The sequence below is a fragment of the Doryrhamphus excisus genome, linkage group LG20 (genome assembly GCF_037039965.1).
Source record: "Doryrhamphus excisus strain RoL-2023G ecotype Guam linkage group LG20, RoL_Dexc_Guam_v1.1, whole genome shotgun sequence".
Classification (NCBI taxonomy): Eukaryota; Metazoa; Chordata; class Actinopteri; order Syngnathiformes; family Syngnathidae; genus Doryrhamphus; species Doryrhamphus excisus.
In genome coordinates this window covers 5420613-5440546 of record NC_136376.1, presented here as the reverse complement: position 1 = coordinate 5440546, position 19934 = coordinate 5420613, and the positions used below count along the sequence as shown (strand labels likewise).

The 19934-nt window shown below is 40.7% G+C and overlaps 3 protein-coding genes across 7 annotated transcripts in view; 2 read left to right on the top strand and 1 right to left on the bottom strand.

The window, feature by feature from the left end:
• Nucleotides 1-86: 86 nt before the first annotated feature.
• On the bottom strand, nt 87-6702 carry LOC131107807 (cytochrome P450 3A40-like). The gene is made up of 13 exons (XM_058058150.2): nt 6436-6702; nt 6234-6327; nt 6065-6117; nt 4791-4890; nt 3389-3502; nt 3107-3192; nt 2883-3025; nt 2685-2809; nt 2508-2592; nt 2275-2435; nt 1045-1271; nt 431-593; nt 87-347 (listed from the first exon to the last, which is right to left on the bottom strand). The coding sequence occupies exons 1-13, from the start codon at nt 6504-6506 to the stop codon at nt 273-275; spliced, it is 1497 nt and encodes a 498-aa protein (XP_057914133.2). The 5' UTR covers nt 6507-6702; the 3' UTR covers nt 87-272.
• Nucleotides 6703-6761: 59 nt separating this feature from the next.
• mrpl57 (mitochondrial ribosomal protein L57) lies at nt 6762-8166 on the top strand. The gene is made up of 2 exons (XM_058058151.2): nt 6762-6896; nt 7649-8166. The coding sequence occupies exon 2, from the start codon at nt 7664-7666 to the stop codon at nt 7973-7975; it is 312 nt and encodes a 103-aa protein (XP_057914134.2). The 5' UTR covers nt 6762-6896; nt 7649-7663; the 3' UTR covers nt 7976-8166.
• An 880-nt stretch (nt 8167-9046) lies between these two features.
• kcnh1a (potassium voltage-gated channel, subfamily H (eag-related), member 1a) overlaps nt 9047-19934 on the top strand; it is a 37206-nt gene continuing 26318 nt past the window's right edge. For 2 of the 5 annotated variants that reach the window (XM_058058146.2, XM_058058145.2), the window contains exons 1-4: nt 9047-9525; nt 13413-13439; nt 15020-15143; nt 19630-19736. In XM_058058146.2, coding sequence (XP_057914129.2) covers nt 9453-9525; nt 13413-13439; nt 15020-15143; nt 19630-19736 — 331 coding nt within the window. In that variant the 5' untranslated portion in view covers nt 9047-9452. Of the gene's footprint in view, nt 9526-13412; nt 13440-14972; nt 15144-19629; nt 19737-19934 lie in introns of all 5 variants that reach the window. The other 3 variants (XM_058058147.2, XM_058058148.2, XM_078787355.1) reach the window with 2 other exon arrangements.

The window sequence follows — 19934 nt, the reverse complement described above, 5'->3', positions numbered from 1 at the left end:
TTTGCTGACATTGTTTACAAGGAGGGCGGCACTAGAAAATGAATGAATGAATGAATGTTCTAAAAGCAGTTCTATGAGCAGTAAAATGCTTGACGGATAGCTTTATTTAAAAAAAAAAAAACAGGCTTCGCTACACATTGTGAAATAAGCTCTGCCAACAATCTGTCTACCACAGGAAGAAGAATCAGCGTGTTTTTAATGTCAAGATACATTCAAACAAGGAAGGTTTTTCATTGAAAAGCATAATGTTAGCATCATTCATCCCTTATTAGCTACAGCTTTCTGGGCACAAACTTGAATTTCAATGGCTTCTGCGGCCTTAGCATCCAGTCAAACACCAGCGGTATCTAAAGAGGAAAAGATGGATGATGCACGTCAGGAAGCAGAACAAACAGGCCGGGCTTTAAAGGTGCACGCATGCGTGTCTTACTATGCTCTCTTTGCACGTCTCGATGGTGTAGCTCTGCAGCAGACGCACGACCACCATCTTCATGGTGAGGAGAGCGTAGCGCATCCCCACGCAGTTGCGAGGGCCGAGGCCAAAAGGCATGAAGGCGTACGGGTTCACTTCTTCTATGTTGTCTTTGCTGAACCTGCAACAAGCATTTAATAATCATGTCTATGAGTGGTAGGTTTTTTTTTAGTCATTACCTCATAATATAAGGGCATATTAAGGAAACAATTTCAAATCTGGAAAGTGCTCATCCAGTCCTTTAATATGAGGTATGACTCGATGAGGTTTGTCACAAATCGATTTTTGTCATCATTGCAGGAAAATTTTGACCTATTCACATCCCCTAAAGGTCAATGTCAATGGACATATTGATTAATATTGAATAAACAATTACAGATCTGGAAAGTGTTCATCGAGGACTTTAATTTGACGTGTGACTTGATGGGGTTTGACTCCGGTTTTGATGCAGATTTATCATCACATAATGGCACATTATGTAAAATATTAGCAGATCTGGAAAGGCCTCATTGAAATTCATTCATTACAATTATATTGTTGTTATAGGGCTGTTTTATTAACGGTGAGTTTACCTCTCTGGTTGGAACCTCTCAGGGTCTTTCCAAAAGCGAGGATCCTTATGGAGGACACTCACGGGAATGCCCACTAAGGTTCCCTCTGGGATGACAAGATCGCCGATCTGGATGGTTTTCTTGCACATCCTCTCGAGTCGTGGCGCGGTCGGCACGACTCGCATCGACTCGTTAATTAAGTTGTCCAGGTACTCCAGACTAAGCAGGGTCTCGTATGAAATGGGAGCCTTGAAGATGACATGAAGATGAACAACTAAAATAGAGAACAGTCTAAGCAATTTCTGGACAGAGGACTATATTGTTAGGTGCTAGCATGCTAACAGTTAGCATGTTAAAGTGTTAGCTAATTTCCATGTAAATACATACATGGCATGATGTAGGGATACTATAGAACTGTCTTGGCACTTTCTGTAAAGAGTGCTATCTTGCTATGTGCTAAGTGCTAGCACTTTCGGTAATAGAGTAATGGCATGATGTAGGGACACTATAGAATTGCCATATTGCTATCTTGGTAGGTGTTAGCATGCTGGCTATTAATATGTTAGCATTGTTGCTAATTTATATATAAATACATGCATGGCATGATGTAGGGATACTATAGAAGTGTCTTGGCACTTTCGGTATAGAGTGCTATCTTGCTATGTGCTAAGTGCTAGCACTTTCGGTAATCGAATTCATGGCATGATGTAGGGACACTATAGATCTTGGTAGGTGTTAGCACGCTGGCTATTAACATGTTAGCATTTTTGCTAATTTATATGTAAATACACGGATGGCATGATGTAGGGATACTATAGAACTGCCTTGACACTTTTGGTATTGACTGCTATCTTGCTATGTGCTAGCATGCTACCTGTTAGCATGTTAACATTTTAGCTAATTTCCTTATGTCAAAATGCAAATGTAGACATGGCATGATGCGGGGACACTATTGGGCACCTTTGGCACTTTTGATGTTAGCATGCTAACTATTAGCCTTGGCACTTTCGGTACTTAGTGCTCATGCTAGGTACTAGCATGCTCCCTGTTAGCAAATTGAATAATTTTAACTGGATTGTGATAATTAACCTATTTAAAATTTACTATAATTATAAAATGTTTATATTTGTACAGGTGATGTTCCGATGTTAAGCATGCCCGAAATAAGCCATGACTAAATATAATAAAATATACAAATAAAGAATAATAAAACATCCATGCTAACACACGGCATTCATGACAGTGGCTTACATCTGTGGGAACATTGGCGTCAATCTCCGCTTGCAAAGTCTTCATGGCGTCAGGGTGGGCGACCAGGTTGTACAGCAGGTGCGTGAGGGTGACGGCGGTGGTCTCAAACCCCCCAAAGATGAAAATGAAGGCTTGTGAGAGGATCTCAAGTTCCGTCAGGCCTGCGACGACAGGGTTGATATATATGTACTAAGCGGTTGAGAACCGTCGGGTGTCTTTCGGGGGGTCCCTACCTTTACTTGGCTGCTCCTGTTCACTCTTTATGTCCGACTGCGGTATCTCGTGCTGGATCATCACCTGCAGGAAATCTGCATGACCCTGCATCAACAAACATAGGACAACACTTCTACATCACTGCAAACTACGTACGTATGTAGTGTAAATAAATCATTAAGAGTGGAAAAACTTACAGACTTCTCTGTGTGATGCTGGTCTTTAAACTTCTTAATGATGTCAAAGAAATAGTTGACATGATGTGTGGATATGAGGTCAAACTTCAGAAGGTTGAGAATATGTTTGAGGAAGGGAAAAATCACTGGGAAGGGGACAACAAAAAGTCATACTGAGCTCTTTGCATTCCGCCGTGAACAAAACCAATGCATACATACACAGTAGGAATATTTTCCAAAATTGGAATTTGAGAACATCTTTGAGATGAACAATAAGTGGGTCGTCTGGGTTGTTTATGGAGTCAGCCTCCACACTGAAGGAAGCGCTGGTGACGACGTCCAAACTGTATGGCGCCATCAGTCTAAAGAAAAACACAGTCGGAGTTGCTTTAGGGAAAAAAATGTGGAATAATATGACAAGTGATGGATTCTTTACTACACACTGTTTGATGTCTATCGCTTGGGTTAAGTCTTTTTTCTCGAGGCTCTCCGCCAGTCGGTCTGCATAGCGAGCGACGAGGGGAAATATCTTCCACAAAAAAAAAAAATATTCAGAACCAAATTGTACATTTTGAACAACTTAAATACGCCCCAAAAACATGCACTCTTATACGGATCCACATCTAAATTTTCAGCGCTTTTCCATGCCCCTCTATGGTGGAGGTTGTGATTTTTGTGTCCTGATAGGTTAAACATTTGGGCGGCCATAGCGGCGCCACACTCACCTGCTTCAGTCTTCCGCTGGTGAAGCACGGCGACAAGGAGCTGCGGATTCTTTTCCACTTTTCGTCCTTGACGTTGGTGATGGCCTCGCTTAGCGTCCCCAATACCAAGGCGTCCTGCGGGACACAAGCTCACTGATGGAGGTCGTCTATACATTATCTGACAAACATTTTTATCGTCATGTCGTACAGCAGAGTATATTCACTGAAAATGAAACAACACACACACTAGTGAGTCGCAACATGCTATATGAGTGCTGCCAGCATTGGGAAGCTGCGGTTGAATGGCGAGGGGGGAGTGAATTCCAAAATGTACTGTGAGATTCTGAAGATCCGCTTCCATGATAGTGGTAACATCATGTTCCAGGGCTGCATGAGTGCTGCCGGCACTTCCACAGGGAGGGAATCATGCTCTGTGTTACAGTGTTACAGTACATGTTGGAATTCATGTTGAATTCACTGAATGAACCACAGCTCCCCAGTGCCAGTAGCACTCGTGTAGCCCCAGACCATGACACTTCCTACCACTGCAATGCTTGACAATAGGTAAGTAAATGTATTGTGAGATTCTGAAGATCCGCTTCCATGGTAGTGTAACATCATGTTCCAGGGCTGCATGAGTGCTGCCGGCACTGGACGAGCTGTGGTTCAACGTGAGAAAGATGGATTCCAACATGTACTCTGACAACGTGAAGGTAACATATCATGTTGGACCATGAATCACAGTTTCCAAAGGGAGGGAATCATGCTGTGTTACAGTGTTACAGTACATGTTGGAATTCATGTTGAATTCACTGAATGAACCACAGCTCCCCAGTGCCAGTAGCACTCGTGTAGCCCCAGACCATGGCACTTCCTACCACTGCAATGCTTGACAATAGAAAATAGTACATGTACTGTGAGATTCTGAAGATCCGCTTCCATGGTAGTGGTAACATGTTCCAGGGCTGCTGCATGAGTGCTGCCGGCACTGGAGGAGCTGAACCCTGGTCTCCTAGCTGTGCGCGCTAACCACTCGACCGCCGTGCCGCCCTCACAAAAAATAGAGAGTGGCTAATGCTCTGCTACAAATCGGTATAGAAGATGTTGGCATTCATGTTTCCCCTCAACGAACCGCAGCTCCCCAGTGCCAGCAGCACTCATGCATACGACCACCACCATGCTACTCACTCGAGTTGCAAGCTACTTAGGCAGTGATGGCTGTGTATTGACGCATTTGTAGTGGAGTAACTTTAAACAGCCGAAATATTCTCCCTTGACAACATATACTGTCATGGAAGTGCTTGAAAGGTGAGATGGGTGCTCTACATCCGTCATATGACAACATGCTCCATACAATCAGAGGTTCTATCTTGGTCAACATTAAAGTTTCTCCACCGGATGACAAGCTGGGCGTCTCTCTCACCCTGCGGTTCGTGAAGGTCGTGTAGCATTCCTTCACCAGCACAGCTTTAATGATCTCAGGATCCGCTACCATTAAAATGGGAGTTCTGCCGTCAAACAAACTAGATGGGAAAACAAAACAAGACAACATCGTGAAACCTGAGGTCGTACAAGTCGGACTTTGTTGAAGCGTGTCAGGACAAACATGTTTCTCTCAAAGTTGAGTAATATTTACGGGTACTGCTGTCACTTAATGAGCTAACTCATATTCAAAGACTCCAGAGTCGCCAAACAAACTCTTTTAATTGACCTTTTACTACGTTTAACTTGTTTTTCTACGTGTACAATCGCCTTTGCGTCATCAAAGCTCAGATTAACCTTTTTATTATTTGTACACTCGAACATTAGCAGCCATTCAACTCTTAACTTCTTTTTACACTTGACTGATGAGAGTTGTTGCCTAGACAGCTAATAAAAGTTTATTTGATCGTGGAAGTAGGACAGCACAATTTTGTCTGCCACCATTAAATTGCGATGATCGTCAGCATTTAAAAAGCAGACTCGGCTGCATATCAAACAGCCATTGTGACCTGCCTTGGCTTGTGTCTGAAACCAGAAAACGCTGACAGGCGGGTATTTCTCGCCAAAAATCTGACTCTGTGAGCCTGTTGTATGTTCCTTTTCCTTGGATTATGTGCCTTTTCTGCACAGGCTTCGTTTTTTTAATTTGTTTGCACTTTATGAAGAGACTTAATGACATATTTATAGTTATTTATAGCCTCTTATCTTGGGTATATTTTATTGTATTATTGATTTATTTTCAACTAGAATAATCAGAACCGCGGTGCAGCCCTACCTGGAACAGATTATTATACTATACTATTATACTAATATATTTTATATTTTCCTGTTTTGAAATCTGAAGAAATCTGAGGTGGACGAGAGTGCCCAATGACAACTGAAGTGTATTAAAAGTTACTATAAAATTCTCCTTCGATAATAGTGTGACAAATGGAAGGTGAAAGGTCACGTAGCGTACTTGAGCTGACGTACACAGGAAATTATCACTATCACACAGGTGATCACGTCACACTGTCATAAGATCATTATATACAATTGCGGAGATAATACCCTACAACAGCAGGTTATGTAACATGCTACTGCTAGGTGGGAAAAAAAAGACTGAAGCCATCAATACACAGGACAAAAACATAGAAATGTCTGTTTTATTGATTGTAAAAGAATTTAAATCTCTCTTTTATTGTGTTGATTGTGAAATAATTCAATGTCACTCACCCCCATACATCTCCATATTTGGCGTGGCACTCCCTGTCAGCATACAGAAATCCCTGCAGGGAATTTAAGGACAGGATATTAAAGTTGCAGGCATAGGTACAATAAATCTGGATTTCTCACTTGTATTCAGCAAGTCTATTTGCCATACTTGTCAAGATGTGTCCCTCACCTTTCTAAAGATCATCATTGTTCCTACAAAGGGCAATGCCCTTGGTCCTGGTATTCCCAACTTTTTAAAATGTCCATATGGCCAAACACCATATCTTAAAGAGCAACACAATCAAGTCACACACATTGTTGTTAAGTTCAAACAGATTTGACTCTATTTTTTGTTTACAAAGTAGCACATAAAACTTGACAAATATACTTACAATAAGAGTAAAGTGAAAAAGAGAGCCACTAATGTCCAGGTTGTGGCAGAAAAAAGCTCCAAACCGAACATTGTGTCTGGACTCGAACACCAGCTCAAATGTCAACAGACTAAGGAAGTGGTAACCCTTGTACACTCCAGTGGTGCGTCAACTCGAGATTAGACTACCGTAATTACATTTCAACTTTAATGCAGCATTTGGAAAAACTGGAATATTTAGATATAAATGCACCCTTTCCTTCAAAATCTTAGTCACACATTTTATTTACATTTTCGGCGCTAAACAAGTAAAAGTGTAAACACTGCTGTAATACGTTTTAGACCAACCCGGAAGTTTACGCCTTCTCGTTCTCAAATAACCCGGAAGTGGTGATTGGTTTCAATGTCCCCGTTTTGGCTCTAAATCCCGGCGTTTTTGTTCGTCTTCAGAATTGGAGGCAATTGCACTTATCGAGTAGCGAGGTAAAGTACACATCACGTATAAACAATTATTATTCCTAAAATGACTTTGCCTAGAGGTTGACTTACAGCTAAGCTAGCTAGCTCGAAAGTTAGCATGTCATGGTAGCCATGATGCTAGCAACCTGACTTCGGCACACACGTTATATGTATATTGAAGTGAATACTGTAGTAGTTTTATTTTTGATTCCTTTGAGTGGAACATTACGTCTTTTGCGCCGGAGAAAAATGCTTAAAGTTGGGAGATAAGAGTGAACGAGCGACGTAAGTAGCTCAATGTCACAAATGGAGGACATATGAATTTACTTCTTAGGGGACATTGATTGGCTAGCCTGCATAACACTATTACTTGTTTTTTTATGCCTGGTACGTTGCTTCCTTCGCACGGACTCATGGGTAAAAGTGAATTAATGATTTATTAATATTTGAATTGAGTAACATTTTGTACATCGTGCTTATATATGGTTAAATAGGTAATCCGTTACAGGGTCAAACTGTTGCAATTTATATCAGCTGTACAGGCAGTGTTTCAAGTACCATTATACACTGGAATCTAACAGTTTTTAATATAATATGCCATCCTGTATTATATCATTACATTCAGGGGAGGGAAAACAATGCTTGAGCTGTTCGGTCTGAACAGGAGGGGCCGCCGGTCTATGACCTATGTAGAGGTCATTCAATGTTTAGAGTAATAATCGTTATTGTCTTTTTTGTACTCATATTGAACACCAGCGTTGAATATTTCTTGTCAGAAGCCAGTCTGCATCATGTTCCTCACCATGGCGCTGCTGCGGAAGGGCATCCCCGGAAAGCAATGGATCGGAAAGTACCGGCGTCCGCGTCCCATCACATGGCAGATGAAGCGCAACACAGTGAAGCACCTGGAGCGCGAGGCCGCTAATGAATACTGGCTCAGCCGGCCTTACATGACCGAGGAGCAGGAATGTGGCCACGCTGCCGAGCGCAGAGCGCAAAAGTGGCTTCAGTTAAAGGATGCGAAGTTCCGCAATTTTCCCCAACACAAGAGCATCACCGATCACCTCAGTCACCTCCGGATCTCCAAGACGTGGTCAAGTTAACGCTTTGGTTTGGCCTTTAAAGACTTTTATTTATGTAGGTGTTGAGTGACTGCAAAGCTTACTCTTGTATTCCATCTCACTATGAATGGAAAAGATGTAATACATTGCATGGATCCATTCCAAGCTGTCAGGACTTTTCCCACATATTTCATTAATCATTTATATTAAAATCAACTCATTTGCATCAGCTACTGGGTGTGTGAGTTCATGCTAGTGCTCAAGTTCAGCTGGAGGCCATGCTGGCTATAATGTTAAATTAATAATGTAAGCAACACATAGCCAAGTATGAAGAAATGAATGATCAGGATTGGTCAAAGGATATATTAGGATGGAAGGATGTGTGACTAGTGTTTCTCCCCTTTTTTCCAGTAGGTCCCTTTAGAAATTGTTTAGTGTTCCTTTCATATAGAGGATCTTTGATGAGAATTTTTACAGCTTGTTTTTAGCAAGGGTCATTTAGCGCTGTAGTTTTTAATGTGAAGGGACTGCAACAGTGTGAGATGGTCTCTCCATGGTGCACTCTTCTCCAGCAGATATCTGCAGCTGTGTTTCAGACGGATGACATGCCGAGTTCCCAGTCGATGATGTCCTTCCACTCCTGATCAAGCACAACAAAAGAATTCTTCCCAGGAAAAGACCAGTGATCCACTTTTGGGTCATGGCCAGTATCCATCCATCCGTTTTATATGCTGCTTATCCTCACTAGAGACTAGTGCCTTTTTCATTGCGTCTCTAAAAACAGCATAGCACTCGTTTTACTACAATCTTTTACTTGTGTTTTTGCAATATTCATCCATTCATTCATTTTCTATAAAAATCACAAGATGTTCCTGTCATATTGAGGATCTTTGCCTGGTGTTTTTTTTCAGTAGGTCCTTAAAATAACCTTTTACTGGCGTTTTTGCTGTATTTTCTGAAAAACAGCATATTGCTCCTCATGTAGTATTGAGCATCTTTGACTAGTATGAATGCAGTAGGTCATTAAAACAGCAGTGTGCTCTGTCACATACAGATTAATGGATTAGTGTTTTTATTCCCAACATATCCCATGAAACAGTCGACATTCCAATCTTTGACTTGCATTTTTGCAGTATGTTTTTAAATTCACAAAATACTTAACTAGTGTTTTTGCAGAGGAACCTTTAAAAATAGAAAGTGCACTAGTAATATGAAAGGTGTAGTGACCGACTGATGAATGTGCACATATTTTCGTCCAGCAGGTGGCACTGTGGCTCCTCCCCATCCTGACAATGATGGGGACCGCTCCCCCACACACCGGCGGCCCCTCCTGCCCAGACCGAGCAGCTCAAGCGTTGTTTTCCCTCCCCTGCCTGGATGATGAGGTACCGCACCGGGCTGAGGAAGCAGCCAGCAGCCGCAGAATTATCGGCATCGGCAGACACGCACCCACGCCGCGGACAGCATGAAGGCGACCGGTGGTGAGGCTCACCTGCAGACGGCCGAGTGAAGCGGCAGGATGGCGGGGGGCCGGAGGGGACTTGTGGCCCCCCAGAATACTTTTTTGGAGAATATTGTCAGGCGGTCGAACGGTAAGATGAACGTTTGCTTTGTCCCGTTGAACAGCCAGGTATGGAGCGTTGACAAACGAGCTTTAATTGAGCGACGACTCGAAAGCCAATTAACGATTTTGAAGCGGCTGGTTCACTTGCTTGAAAAGTTCGAATGACGACGTGAAAACGAAAAGATCACCACACCCCGTCCTAACTGATGCTTAAAAAAAACAAAACAAAGATCGTTCATTTATTGCAATTAGCACATCGAGTCAATGATATGCCGGAGTTCCACAGAGTGCATGATGGGGAGGAGGAGAGAACGACTGCAGCTTTCTCAAAAAAAAATCATTCAACTGACTTGTGATTACATAAGACCTCCTGGAGGATTGATTGGGGAATCTTATGGACCATGAATAAATTGCCTGCAAAATATAATTATGGCAATTTAGAAGCTTCCATAATGTTCTGGTTGGTTAGAAGGTTTTTGGGCTTTTTTTTAAGAATTCACTTCATCAAATCTAAAGCAATGCAATTTTAATTTTCTGCATAATTACACAAGAGAGGACAGGAAAGGTCTCTCATGTCCTATACTGTATGGAAAAAATGGTGCCCAATGCATATAAAGTGTGCATTGTTAAGAAACAGGACTACGGTAGCAGCCCTCATGGTACAATATATATACAAATGTACCCCATGGTGGTGATTATTAGACGCCCAGGTAACAATTAAAGTGATGCATTTGGTTGCTTATTGTCTGTAGCTCACATTTTCCAGTCTTTACTTTAAACCAGTGTTGCAGACTAAAGCTGAGGGGGGGTCGCTATGAGATGCAGTGTCCCTCACAAATTCTCTTTAAAACACAAATATTGGATTTAAATGTGCAAAAAATGTTGAAAATACAAAGCAGCTGATTTGATTGATGTTATTTTTAGCCTATTGACCTTAGACCATTATCTGGCTAAAACAATTAACACACGCAATATCATAATACATCAATTCGTGCAATGTTTACTATATATCTCTGGGATATAACTGAAAAAGTACATGGGGATTTAGCTCCTATAGAAGTATGTACTGAATCAAAATAAACAAAAGTGTGCACACGATGACACAGCATAGCTAGGATATCGATATGTCATGCTGTTGTATTGCAAAAAAATACCCATATAGTTGTGCCTTTGTCTCAAGCATATAAAATTAAACATAAAAAAACATACCATTAACATAAAACCACTGTGTTATGCTAAAACTGTCTAGTATGTTTTCTGTATTCGACTGTTAAAACAGACTTCAGCAGCCTAATTCATTGGTAGTTACTTCTTTTTGACATGATAGAGGAATGTACAAAGATTCATAAAAACAAAAAAAAAAAGGAATAATAGTGACGATATTGATACTTGATGCCCAGCAATGCACAAGAATACAAAGTTGAGTCCCGCCTCCAGCTGTGGTGTCCATCACATTGATTTATGTGCAGCATGGGGTCCAGATGTGATGACAATTACTTTCACAGGCAACCGCGTATTTTTGGGCACAGGTGTCACAAATCTTTTGTATTATGGGATGCGATGTGAGATGACAGCAGAAGTTCTTATGACGAAGCGATGAAAACAGATTGGTGTTAAAATGAAGCTACAACCGTGGGTTTTTTATGGAGGTTTGGTTAGTGTAGAGGAGGGCTTTGCTTTCAACTTTGTTGACAAAAGGGCACCGCTAGTCCAAAATATGCCAACACATCCTTCCAGAAGGAGGCTTTCCTTCGACAGCTGTGAAATCGGGATCCCCAAAATTCATAATGCACTGAAAAGAGGCTGAAAATCCACCCTTTTAAGACAAAAGCCAACGCGTGTGTTTTTTCCCGCGACCTTGGGCGGTCGGCGGATTAGCAAGCAGTAAATCTGTACGAAGCGTGGAGCCAAGAATATAAGCTGTAAGAGTGCTGCATGGAAGGATGTTACAAAGAATGTGCTCGTCTCTTCACTCATTCATTGTCTGAGGATTATTTTGTCTTTTGTGACATTTCATGTTCATGTCCAGCAATGCACAGTTACTGGTAGCCACGGGTGTAACGCTACATGTATTCGTAATTGGATTTATTGGTACGGAACATTCGATACAGCCCAGAGATGAGGAAGTGTAACTGTCTTGCAATATAGTCATGCCTCTACTTTGTAAACAAACATAGACACAAATCGAACCGTGACCGTACAACCAGGGTATATACCGAACCGTGATTATGGCATTACCGTTACATCCCTAACCTTCTTGGATGTCAGTGGTGGGCAAAACCGTTCATTATTATTCTGGTTCATTCAGTAAAAAGATCCGTTCATTTCATTAATTTCGGTCAATTGGTCATTAGCCTGCGATCTCGTAGACCTGGTCAGCCGTGTCGAGTCAGTACGTTCACTCATGTTCACTTTTGTTCCGACTCAACTGTCGGTCATGAATGAACGGCTGACGAGTGTCGGTCAATCTCTCGGTCTCGGTCTTTCAGTCAGCTAACCCCACCCACAGAGCGAGGCGCGACGATAGGATGAGACAGAACAGGTGAACGGACAGGAATGGTGAACTGACTCTTCAGCCAATCAAAAAAAAAGCATTTGCAACTGAATGCATTGAACGGGTATTTTAGACCTCTGTTCGTAAAAAAGAACTAGATCTTTTGACCCATTCGTTCATTGGATATTTCTAACTTGTAACCCTTCTATACCGATTAAAAATCACACAAGCAACTTCAAAATGCGAAGAAGGAGCGTGTTGTTGCAAAGATGGCTGCCAAATTTAGCACAGTAACCAGAGAGCTATTACGCGAATGAATACATTCGAACCCGTCGACAAGTTTTAAAATCCTTTCTTAATCTCCTTATGTCTTTGGCGAAAGTGGTAAGTAAATGTGCTAGCAATAGCTTTTTTCCGTCATGTCAACAACTCCTTATTCTCCTTATTGTTGGACTCATTTCATATGCGAAAAAGCAGCTGATGGTGCGGTCGTCCATCGTTTTTTCGCGGTTAATTGGACTGAATTTCCACCAAAGAGGATTCACTATTAATAAATGTAATATTTTCCATAGATACAGCATTGAAAACCTGTTTACTTCTAAATACGGATTTTAACATTGTTGGAGCCCTCTAGACATGAAACAACATCCATTTTATATTACCTAACACAGTAGATATGATCGAGAAAATACGACTTTCCGCAGTGGCTACTGTCTCATCGATGTATAATAATAACGGCTTCAAAGCATATTACGCAATATAGCACAATCAATAAGAGTAAATAAGCCATTTAAGACGTAAATAAAAGGCCTGTTTGTGCGTGTCACAATAAATGTGTTCTCCAGCGGACCTTAATGACAAGCGGACAGGATGTGGACAGGACAGGAAGTGTCGTTGTGAGTTGAGTTTTAGCTTGTCATGGGTTTTGGCCCCAACGGTAGCCCGTGTTACTATTTTAATAAACATTGGAAAATACTAATTCCATAATTAGAATGCTTTTTCTGCCTTGTATTTATTTCTATTTTGGTTCATTTAGTTAGATCGTTTAGCCTAAAAATTAATTTAGGCCCAGAATAAGTACAATTGGATTAAATACTACTACTTAAATGTACTACTAATAGGTGTAATACTAACAGGTTAGCCGCCACAAGTAAAAGTTGTCTTGCAGCTTCTATGTTCTCGTGAAGCTTGTTTAGTCGACTCCAAATTTGGATGACTGCGTCAGATTATGCAACTCTTCAGCGTGAGCACCATTTGAGCACTCGTGCACGTTCTCTATTTTTGTTGTTGTCGTTGTTGTTGGCACATCCCATCTCTTCTTCTTTTTTTTTTTTTTTACATTTTTTTGTCCGTCACACATTCAAACAGATGTTGATCATATGAATCTGTTAACTCTTCTTTTTCCTTTTCACAAATTTCAGTTTGGACACTGTCACATAGACAGACAGGTACTATTATATGGAGTTGAATTTGGCGTGCTTCTTTTTTTTATGTTTTCATCACACGAAACCTCCCTCCCCTTCTCATTGCAGTGTACCATTCAAATGTTCTATACCAAATGATGTTAATTTACAAAGCACTCTACTGCTACGATGGTGATGATAGTCAAGCATCATTTTGAAGAGATTTTCGATCTAACAAGATTAATATCCATCTGATCATTGTAAAATAACACATTGGCATGGAACATCTTGTGCATTTTGTGTTTTTTTGTCATGGTTTTAGATTAATGTGGCCATATGTGGTGTGACAATTCAGTTTTTCCTCCTGCCGTCCTTTCAGCCCCTTGTGCAGTCTGTGTGCATAGAAGGATAGATTTTCATTTCCTTTCATGGATGCACTGTTTGTTTTTGCATTTTATTCCCAGTAATTAGCTTTAATTCAAAAAGTATCATCCAAACCTTTGCTGTAGTGTATTTCTACTGCACCCCATTCAATCAATTACCAGTTTTATTGATATCCTTTCCAAAAGCCAGACGCTTATGATGAGAAGATGTCCTTTCATTTCATGTCAAATGACACGAGGACCATTTATAGCCAGTAAGTAATGACACCGAGAACACTATGGGAATGTTAATTTATGAAATTGCAGACATATTTGAGGAATTAAAAAAAAACAAACAAAAACGACAAGGACGTTAGAAAAAAAAAGTCCATTAAACAAGCAGACACAGGAAGAGGATTGTTTCGGGTTATGAGCATATTGACTACGAGTAAGTGTAGCTCCGAGGTGCTGCTAACCTTTTTAATATTCACAACATGCCGCCTTAAAAACTGTATACTTGCTGCTTTTTTTTATGACCTTTAAAGCTAATGACGGCCATTATTGGTATTTGCAGACAAATGAGACAGATCATTCGCTCTAGTGAGAGATTCCCCCGGTGAAGTTTTTTCCATTACAAACAGCAACACAAGGCTTGGTTACAATAAACGGTGACGAGGTATTTATGTGTGTGTGTGTGTGTGCGCGGTCTCAGACACGTTTTGTCAGTCTGCGTCAGTAGCGTATATCGGTGTCCCGTGTGTAATGAAGCATCATGGACGCTAATGAACATTGATCAAGTGTGTTTAGGAGCTCTTAAAGCAAAGTCACTGTAACGACCTCAGACACATTACGGGACAATCACGCCATAAAATGTTACATTACAGCGTGTTATGTACTGTAGTTCAGCGTGTTCAAGGTAAGATGTCCCGGAGAGTTCTCATTTAGAAAATGGAAATGTTAGTTAAGACAATGAAGGCATCCTGCTGTTGTCAATGGAAACTGGACTGTAAAGAAACGATGAACCCAAACTCTGCTTAACATCCTTTTGGCCTTGTGTCTTTTCATGTTCGTCCCTAAGCTTCTTGTTCCTCCCTTTTAATTTCCCCAAATATTTGACTTTGATTCCAATCAAATGCAAATATCCTCAGCCTCCTGTCTTCTTAGCTTATTTTGTGAGTTTTCTTTTGAACAGTTTGTGTGTTGTTTTTTTTTTTAGGAGATGCTGTTAACCTCTCAAGTGTTTGTTGTTCTGCTCCTCGTCAGACACCAACTTTGTCCTGGGGAACGCCCAGATTGTGGACTGGCCCATTGTCTACAGCAATGACGGCTTCTGCAAGCTGTCGGGCTACCACAGGGCCGAGGTGATGCAGAAAAGCAGCACCTGCAGGTAGGCTGCATTTTGGAGTTGGACCTCTATTGAATGCTGTGCTTTGATTGGTCGGTCTACATCTCAGTTATGTACAAAGTCAGTGTCTGGCATTTTAAATGTTAATCATTACATACAGTCGTTGGTCTTTTTTTTTTTTTTTAAACACTGCTGCAGCAGTCATTGATAGGTCTACATGCCAAACATTAATCCCAGTCAATGGCCGGCATTTTAGTTATAGGTCTTTCAGTCATTGGTCGGTCTACATGTCAGTTATTATCTGCAGTGACTGTCCTGCATCTTACTCACAGGTCTTTCAGTCATTGGTCGGTCTGGATGCCAAACATTAATCGCAGTCAATGGCCGGCATTTTAGCTGTAGGTCTTTGAGTCATTGGTCGGTCTAGATGTCAATCATTATCTGCAATGACTGGCCTCTGTCTTATTCACAGGTTTTTCAGTCATTGGTCGGTCTACATGTCAATCATTATCTGCAGTGACTGTCCTGCGTCTTATTCACAGGTCTTTCAGTTATTGATCGGTCTAGGTGTGGCAGGTTTAAATGCCAAATCGCTGGCTTTCAGACAGTGGTATGTCTTTACATGTCTTGACAGTTATTACATGTCAATCACTATATGCAGTCAATGGTTAGTTGTCGTCGCAGAAATTGGTAGGTCTGCATGTCACTCAGTACACTCAATGGCCAGCATTTTACTTGCAGGGCTCTCAGTCATTGGTCGGTCTTCATGTGATAGGTCTACATGACAATCATTATGCACAGCCACTGGCTGGCTTTTAAATAAACATTGATGCAGTCTCTGGTAAGTGTACATGTTAATCATTATACACAGTCAATGGCCGGCATTTTGGTTAGTGGCCTTTGAGTCATTGTTCGGTCAACATACAGTAATGTAGGTCTACATGTCAATCATTATACGGTGTTGATGCAGTCATTGGTAGATCTGTACGTCATTCATAATCATTCAATGGCACAGGTGTTTCAGTCATTGTTTGGTCTACATGTCAATCATTAAATTCAGTCACGAGCAGCCTTTTTAATCAGTTGTCAATCATAAAGAGAAAATGGCCGGTGGTTATTTACAATTATTGTCAGGTCTATATGTTAATCATTATGTACATTGGCCTGCTTTATTCACTAATGATACAGTCATTGACCAGCCTTCCTGTCATTGGCAGGTTTATGTGTCAATCCATGCCAAAACCACCATAGCAGCAGCCATTGTTAGCGCTACATTGTGGTCTTTATATGCAGTCATTGGTGAGCTTTGGAATGAGTTTTGCTAGAATGCTTAATAGAACACTTTATTAGCTCATTTGAGCTAATGCGCTACTTACGTGACGTCAATATGACGAAGGTACAAAGACGATCAGTCCCCTGAAATGCAATATTGTGAGGAAAGCCACTCCATTAGACAAAATACAGCCTCTTAATAAGACAGAAGGGCAGAGTGTGAAATACATTGGGGACGTTTTAGGTGTGTTTCCTCCACAAAAACTAAAAATAAACCTAAAAGAAATGAGCGCGCACACACACAGACTCACACACACACACACACACACACAGTGTTCAGTGTTGGTATTGGCAAGTGTTATGAAGCTTATGCTTCAGGACCAGAGGGTCTAAATCAGCAGTGCTGGCTGTGACAAAACAGCTCCGATGACAACACAAGAAATCTCACACCATTTGCAAATCTGGCAGCACAGACCGGACTGTTTTGATGTGATCCTATTAATTTACTGCGTTACTGGCACGCTCGTCAAAAGCAACACAACACACGTCCAGGGAAACGACTGTCATTTACAATGACATCATTGTTGTGTGTAGCACCGTAACGTACAAAACCGTCACTTAAATTTAGAGCAAAATTCCCAGAGCTGCCCCCGTTTTGGGGTAGACAACAACAACAAAAAAAAAGGAGACATAACAGATTCAAGGTCTCCAGGGGACGAGTGCACAATGAAGCCCCTCACGCTCCAGGGAGGGAAGACTTTCACTGGGCACCCTGCTTCTTTCATCAGCGGGTTACGCCTCATTGCCGCACTTTGATTTAGGAAATAAAAATCTATACATTGAGCGTGCTGTGCGCTTGTTCCTTTCTTTACCTTCAACAGCTATTCCTAGGAGGATGGTAGTTTAGCCGCCGACGCAAAGGAATTGTGGTTTGACTGGAAATTAATACTCTTAATTGATTTTGTTCCCAGTGACTGATAGGCAAAGGTTCCTACGCTCGTGCTGTGAACATACTGGCGGAAAAGAGTCAAATCCAAACACGTGACTAATGATTGATACATAGATTTGACTCTAATAATGACTGCGTATAGTGATTGACATGTAGACCTATCAATGACTACAGCAGGGGGCATTTCGAGATTGGCATTTAAACCGAATCGTGATTCCATTAGCATTTTTGCTCCAAGTTAGCATGACGGACAATAAAAAAATATATATTTTTCACCTTCTTTTGTCATGTTTTGGTTAAATTGTAAATTCAGTCATGTGATTTGATAGTGACTTAGCACACTGTCATTAGCATTTAGCTCCAAGGACGCCTTAACTACAAACAACTACTAACATGACTGGTGCATTTAAAAAAAACAATGGTGAAATGGTAAATTTATTTTCTATGCTACTTTATTCATGTTTTAGCTCTATTTTGTTTACAGTTTTCCATAAGTTTCCATAAGTATCACCTTAGCCATGCGCCACTGCTAGCACGACTGGTATACATTTAAAAAAACAAATTGTTGTTTAATGACAAATTATTTTTTTTTCTCTATTTATGTTTTAGTTATTTTTATGTAAGTTTTCTTTAAATTGTAGATTTCGTAAAGTGATTCTACAGTACGTAAGTATGCTGTTATTAGCATTTAGCTAAAAGGAACATATTATTAACCTACCGCTAGCATCACTTCAAAAAATTCAAAAAATTAATAAAAACAATTGCAGCTAAATGACAAATGTCGCTGTCATTTCAAAGCAATGTTTGGTTCAATTACTTTTACAATAGTCATGTTTACATTCAATATTTTCTTGTAGGCTAGCAACAGCATTTAGCTTACACAGTTAAAGCAGTACAATATTGGGTAGATTTAGCTGATCTTGCTTATAGTTTTTCCACTTCAACAATTTTATTGCAGACTAACCATATGTGGACAGCAGTTTAAAACTTTCATAGAGGTTTGATGTTTTAGAAGATGGCAAAAAAAAGCCATAAATACATTTATACCCAAGTCCCTCAGTGTGGTTTAAATGGAATATCACAGCCTTCCTTTGCTACGGATAAGAGCATCAAAGACTGCTGCAGCATCTCATGGAATGTGTCCAGCTGGACAAACCTGCAGGGACGTGTCTCACACACACGACAAGAAAGTCATTTGAGGAATTGTCTTTGAAGAAAGTACCTCCCAGCGGAAAGAGAGAGGACATTTAGCCGCTTCTGAAAAATCCGCCAGCAGCGTTAACCATGTAGCCTCATTAATGACATTTCTCTTTCTGTTTGTATTTGGTAAAAAGAAAAAAAAACAATATTTACATGGAGTGTGTGCGGGCGGAATAATCTGAAAAATGCTGAGCTGTCCTGGAGCTAATAATGCGGTCATTAGAAAGGTAATCTTTCCTTTTCACGTAGACGAGGACTATCAATTGTCATCTGTAGCCGCTCAATAATTAATGAAGCAATCGAGCTCAGTCACTGCTGCTGTACAGTGATGAATGACCTCTCATTTTAGGCTTTTCAAGAGGAAAAAGATATTGTACGCGTCATTAACCTCCAGGAAAAAGCATGTATCTTCACATTACGTTGTTTGTTTTACTGTTTGAACCAGATTAGTTGTTGTTTATGTTGGTGGTTTCAGTCTCTTTTTGTATTACTTTCTTCTACAGCAAAGTCATTTTTCATTTATTTGGGCATAAATAAAAAATAGGAAAAGAAGAAAAAAAAATACATGTACATTATTCTTTTTGGGCAGCCTTGACATTCATTTTATATATCGCTTATTCTCACGAGAGACACTATCCTAGCTGTGTGAGAGGCGGGGTACACCCTGGAGTGGTGGCCAGCCAATCACAGGGCACATATAGACAAACAACCATTCACACTCACATTCATACCTATGGACAATTTGGAGTCGCCAATTAACCTAGCATGTTTTTGGAATGTGGGAGGAAACCGGAGTACCGGGAGAAAACCCACACATGCACGGGGAGAACATGCAAACTCCACACAGAGAAGCCCTAAAGGGGAATCGAACCCGTGTCTCCAAGCCTTGTCATATTTGGATTCAATATTAGGCTATAGAATGTGCACAGTCATGAGGCATTTGGGCAATTTGATGACCGAATATTGGAGCCAATATTGGCTGACGCATCCAAATATTGACACACCCGGGCAGGCTGTGTTTCCAGTGAACCGCTAATGTCTGCTACATTAAATATTAAAATCATAATTTCTCTTCTGTGTGTTTTTTTTTTATTTTATTTTTTGCAGCTTCATGTACGGCGAGCTCACAGACAAGGACACGACGGAAAAAGTGCGACTGACGTTTGAGAATTACGAGATGAACTCGTTTGAAATACTGATGTACAAGAAGAACAGTAAGTGTGTGTGTATGTGGGGGGGGGTCCCTCTTATTATCATGCTAATGTAGTCTGAGCTTCTGTAACGTACAGTTCAAAGTCAGCGGGATCGTTGAGACTTTCCACTTGTGTCATCATTGTGTAATCTTTCTGCAGCAACACAACACAACAAATCAAGACTCTAAAGATAAAGATAAGTGTATGTGATGTGTGTTT

What these genes read in the sequence shown, in the direction of transcription:
- mrpl57 (XM_058058151.2), top strand. Translation starts at nt 7,664, where the DNA reads ATGTTCCTCACCATGGCGCTGCTGCGGAAGGGCATCCCCGGAAAGCAA.
- LOC131107807 (XM_058058150.2), bottom strand. Translation starts at nt 6,506, where the DNA reads ATGTTCGGTTTGGAGCTTTTTTCTGCCACAACCTGGACATTAGTGGCT. An exon ending in CAAGCGATAGACATCAAACA is followed by an intron (nt 3,026 to 3,106) that starts GTGTGTAGTAAA and finishes GTTTTTCTTTAG; the next exon opens with ACTGATGGCGCCATACAGTT. An exon ending in AGCATCACACAGAGAAGTCT is followed by an intron (nt 2,593 to 2,684) that starts GTAAGTTTTTCC and finishes TTGTTGATGCAG; the next exon opens with GGTCATGCAGATTTCCTGCA.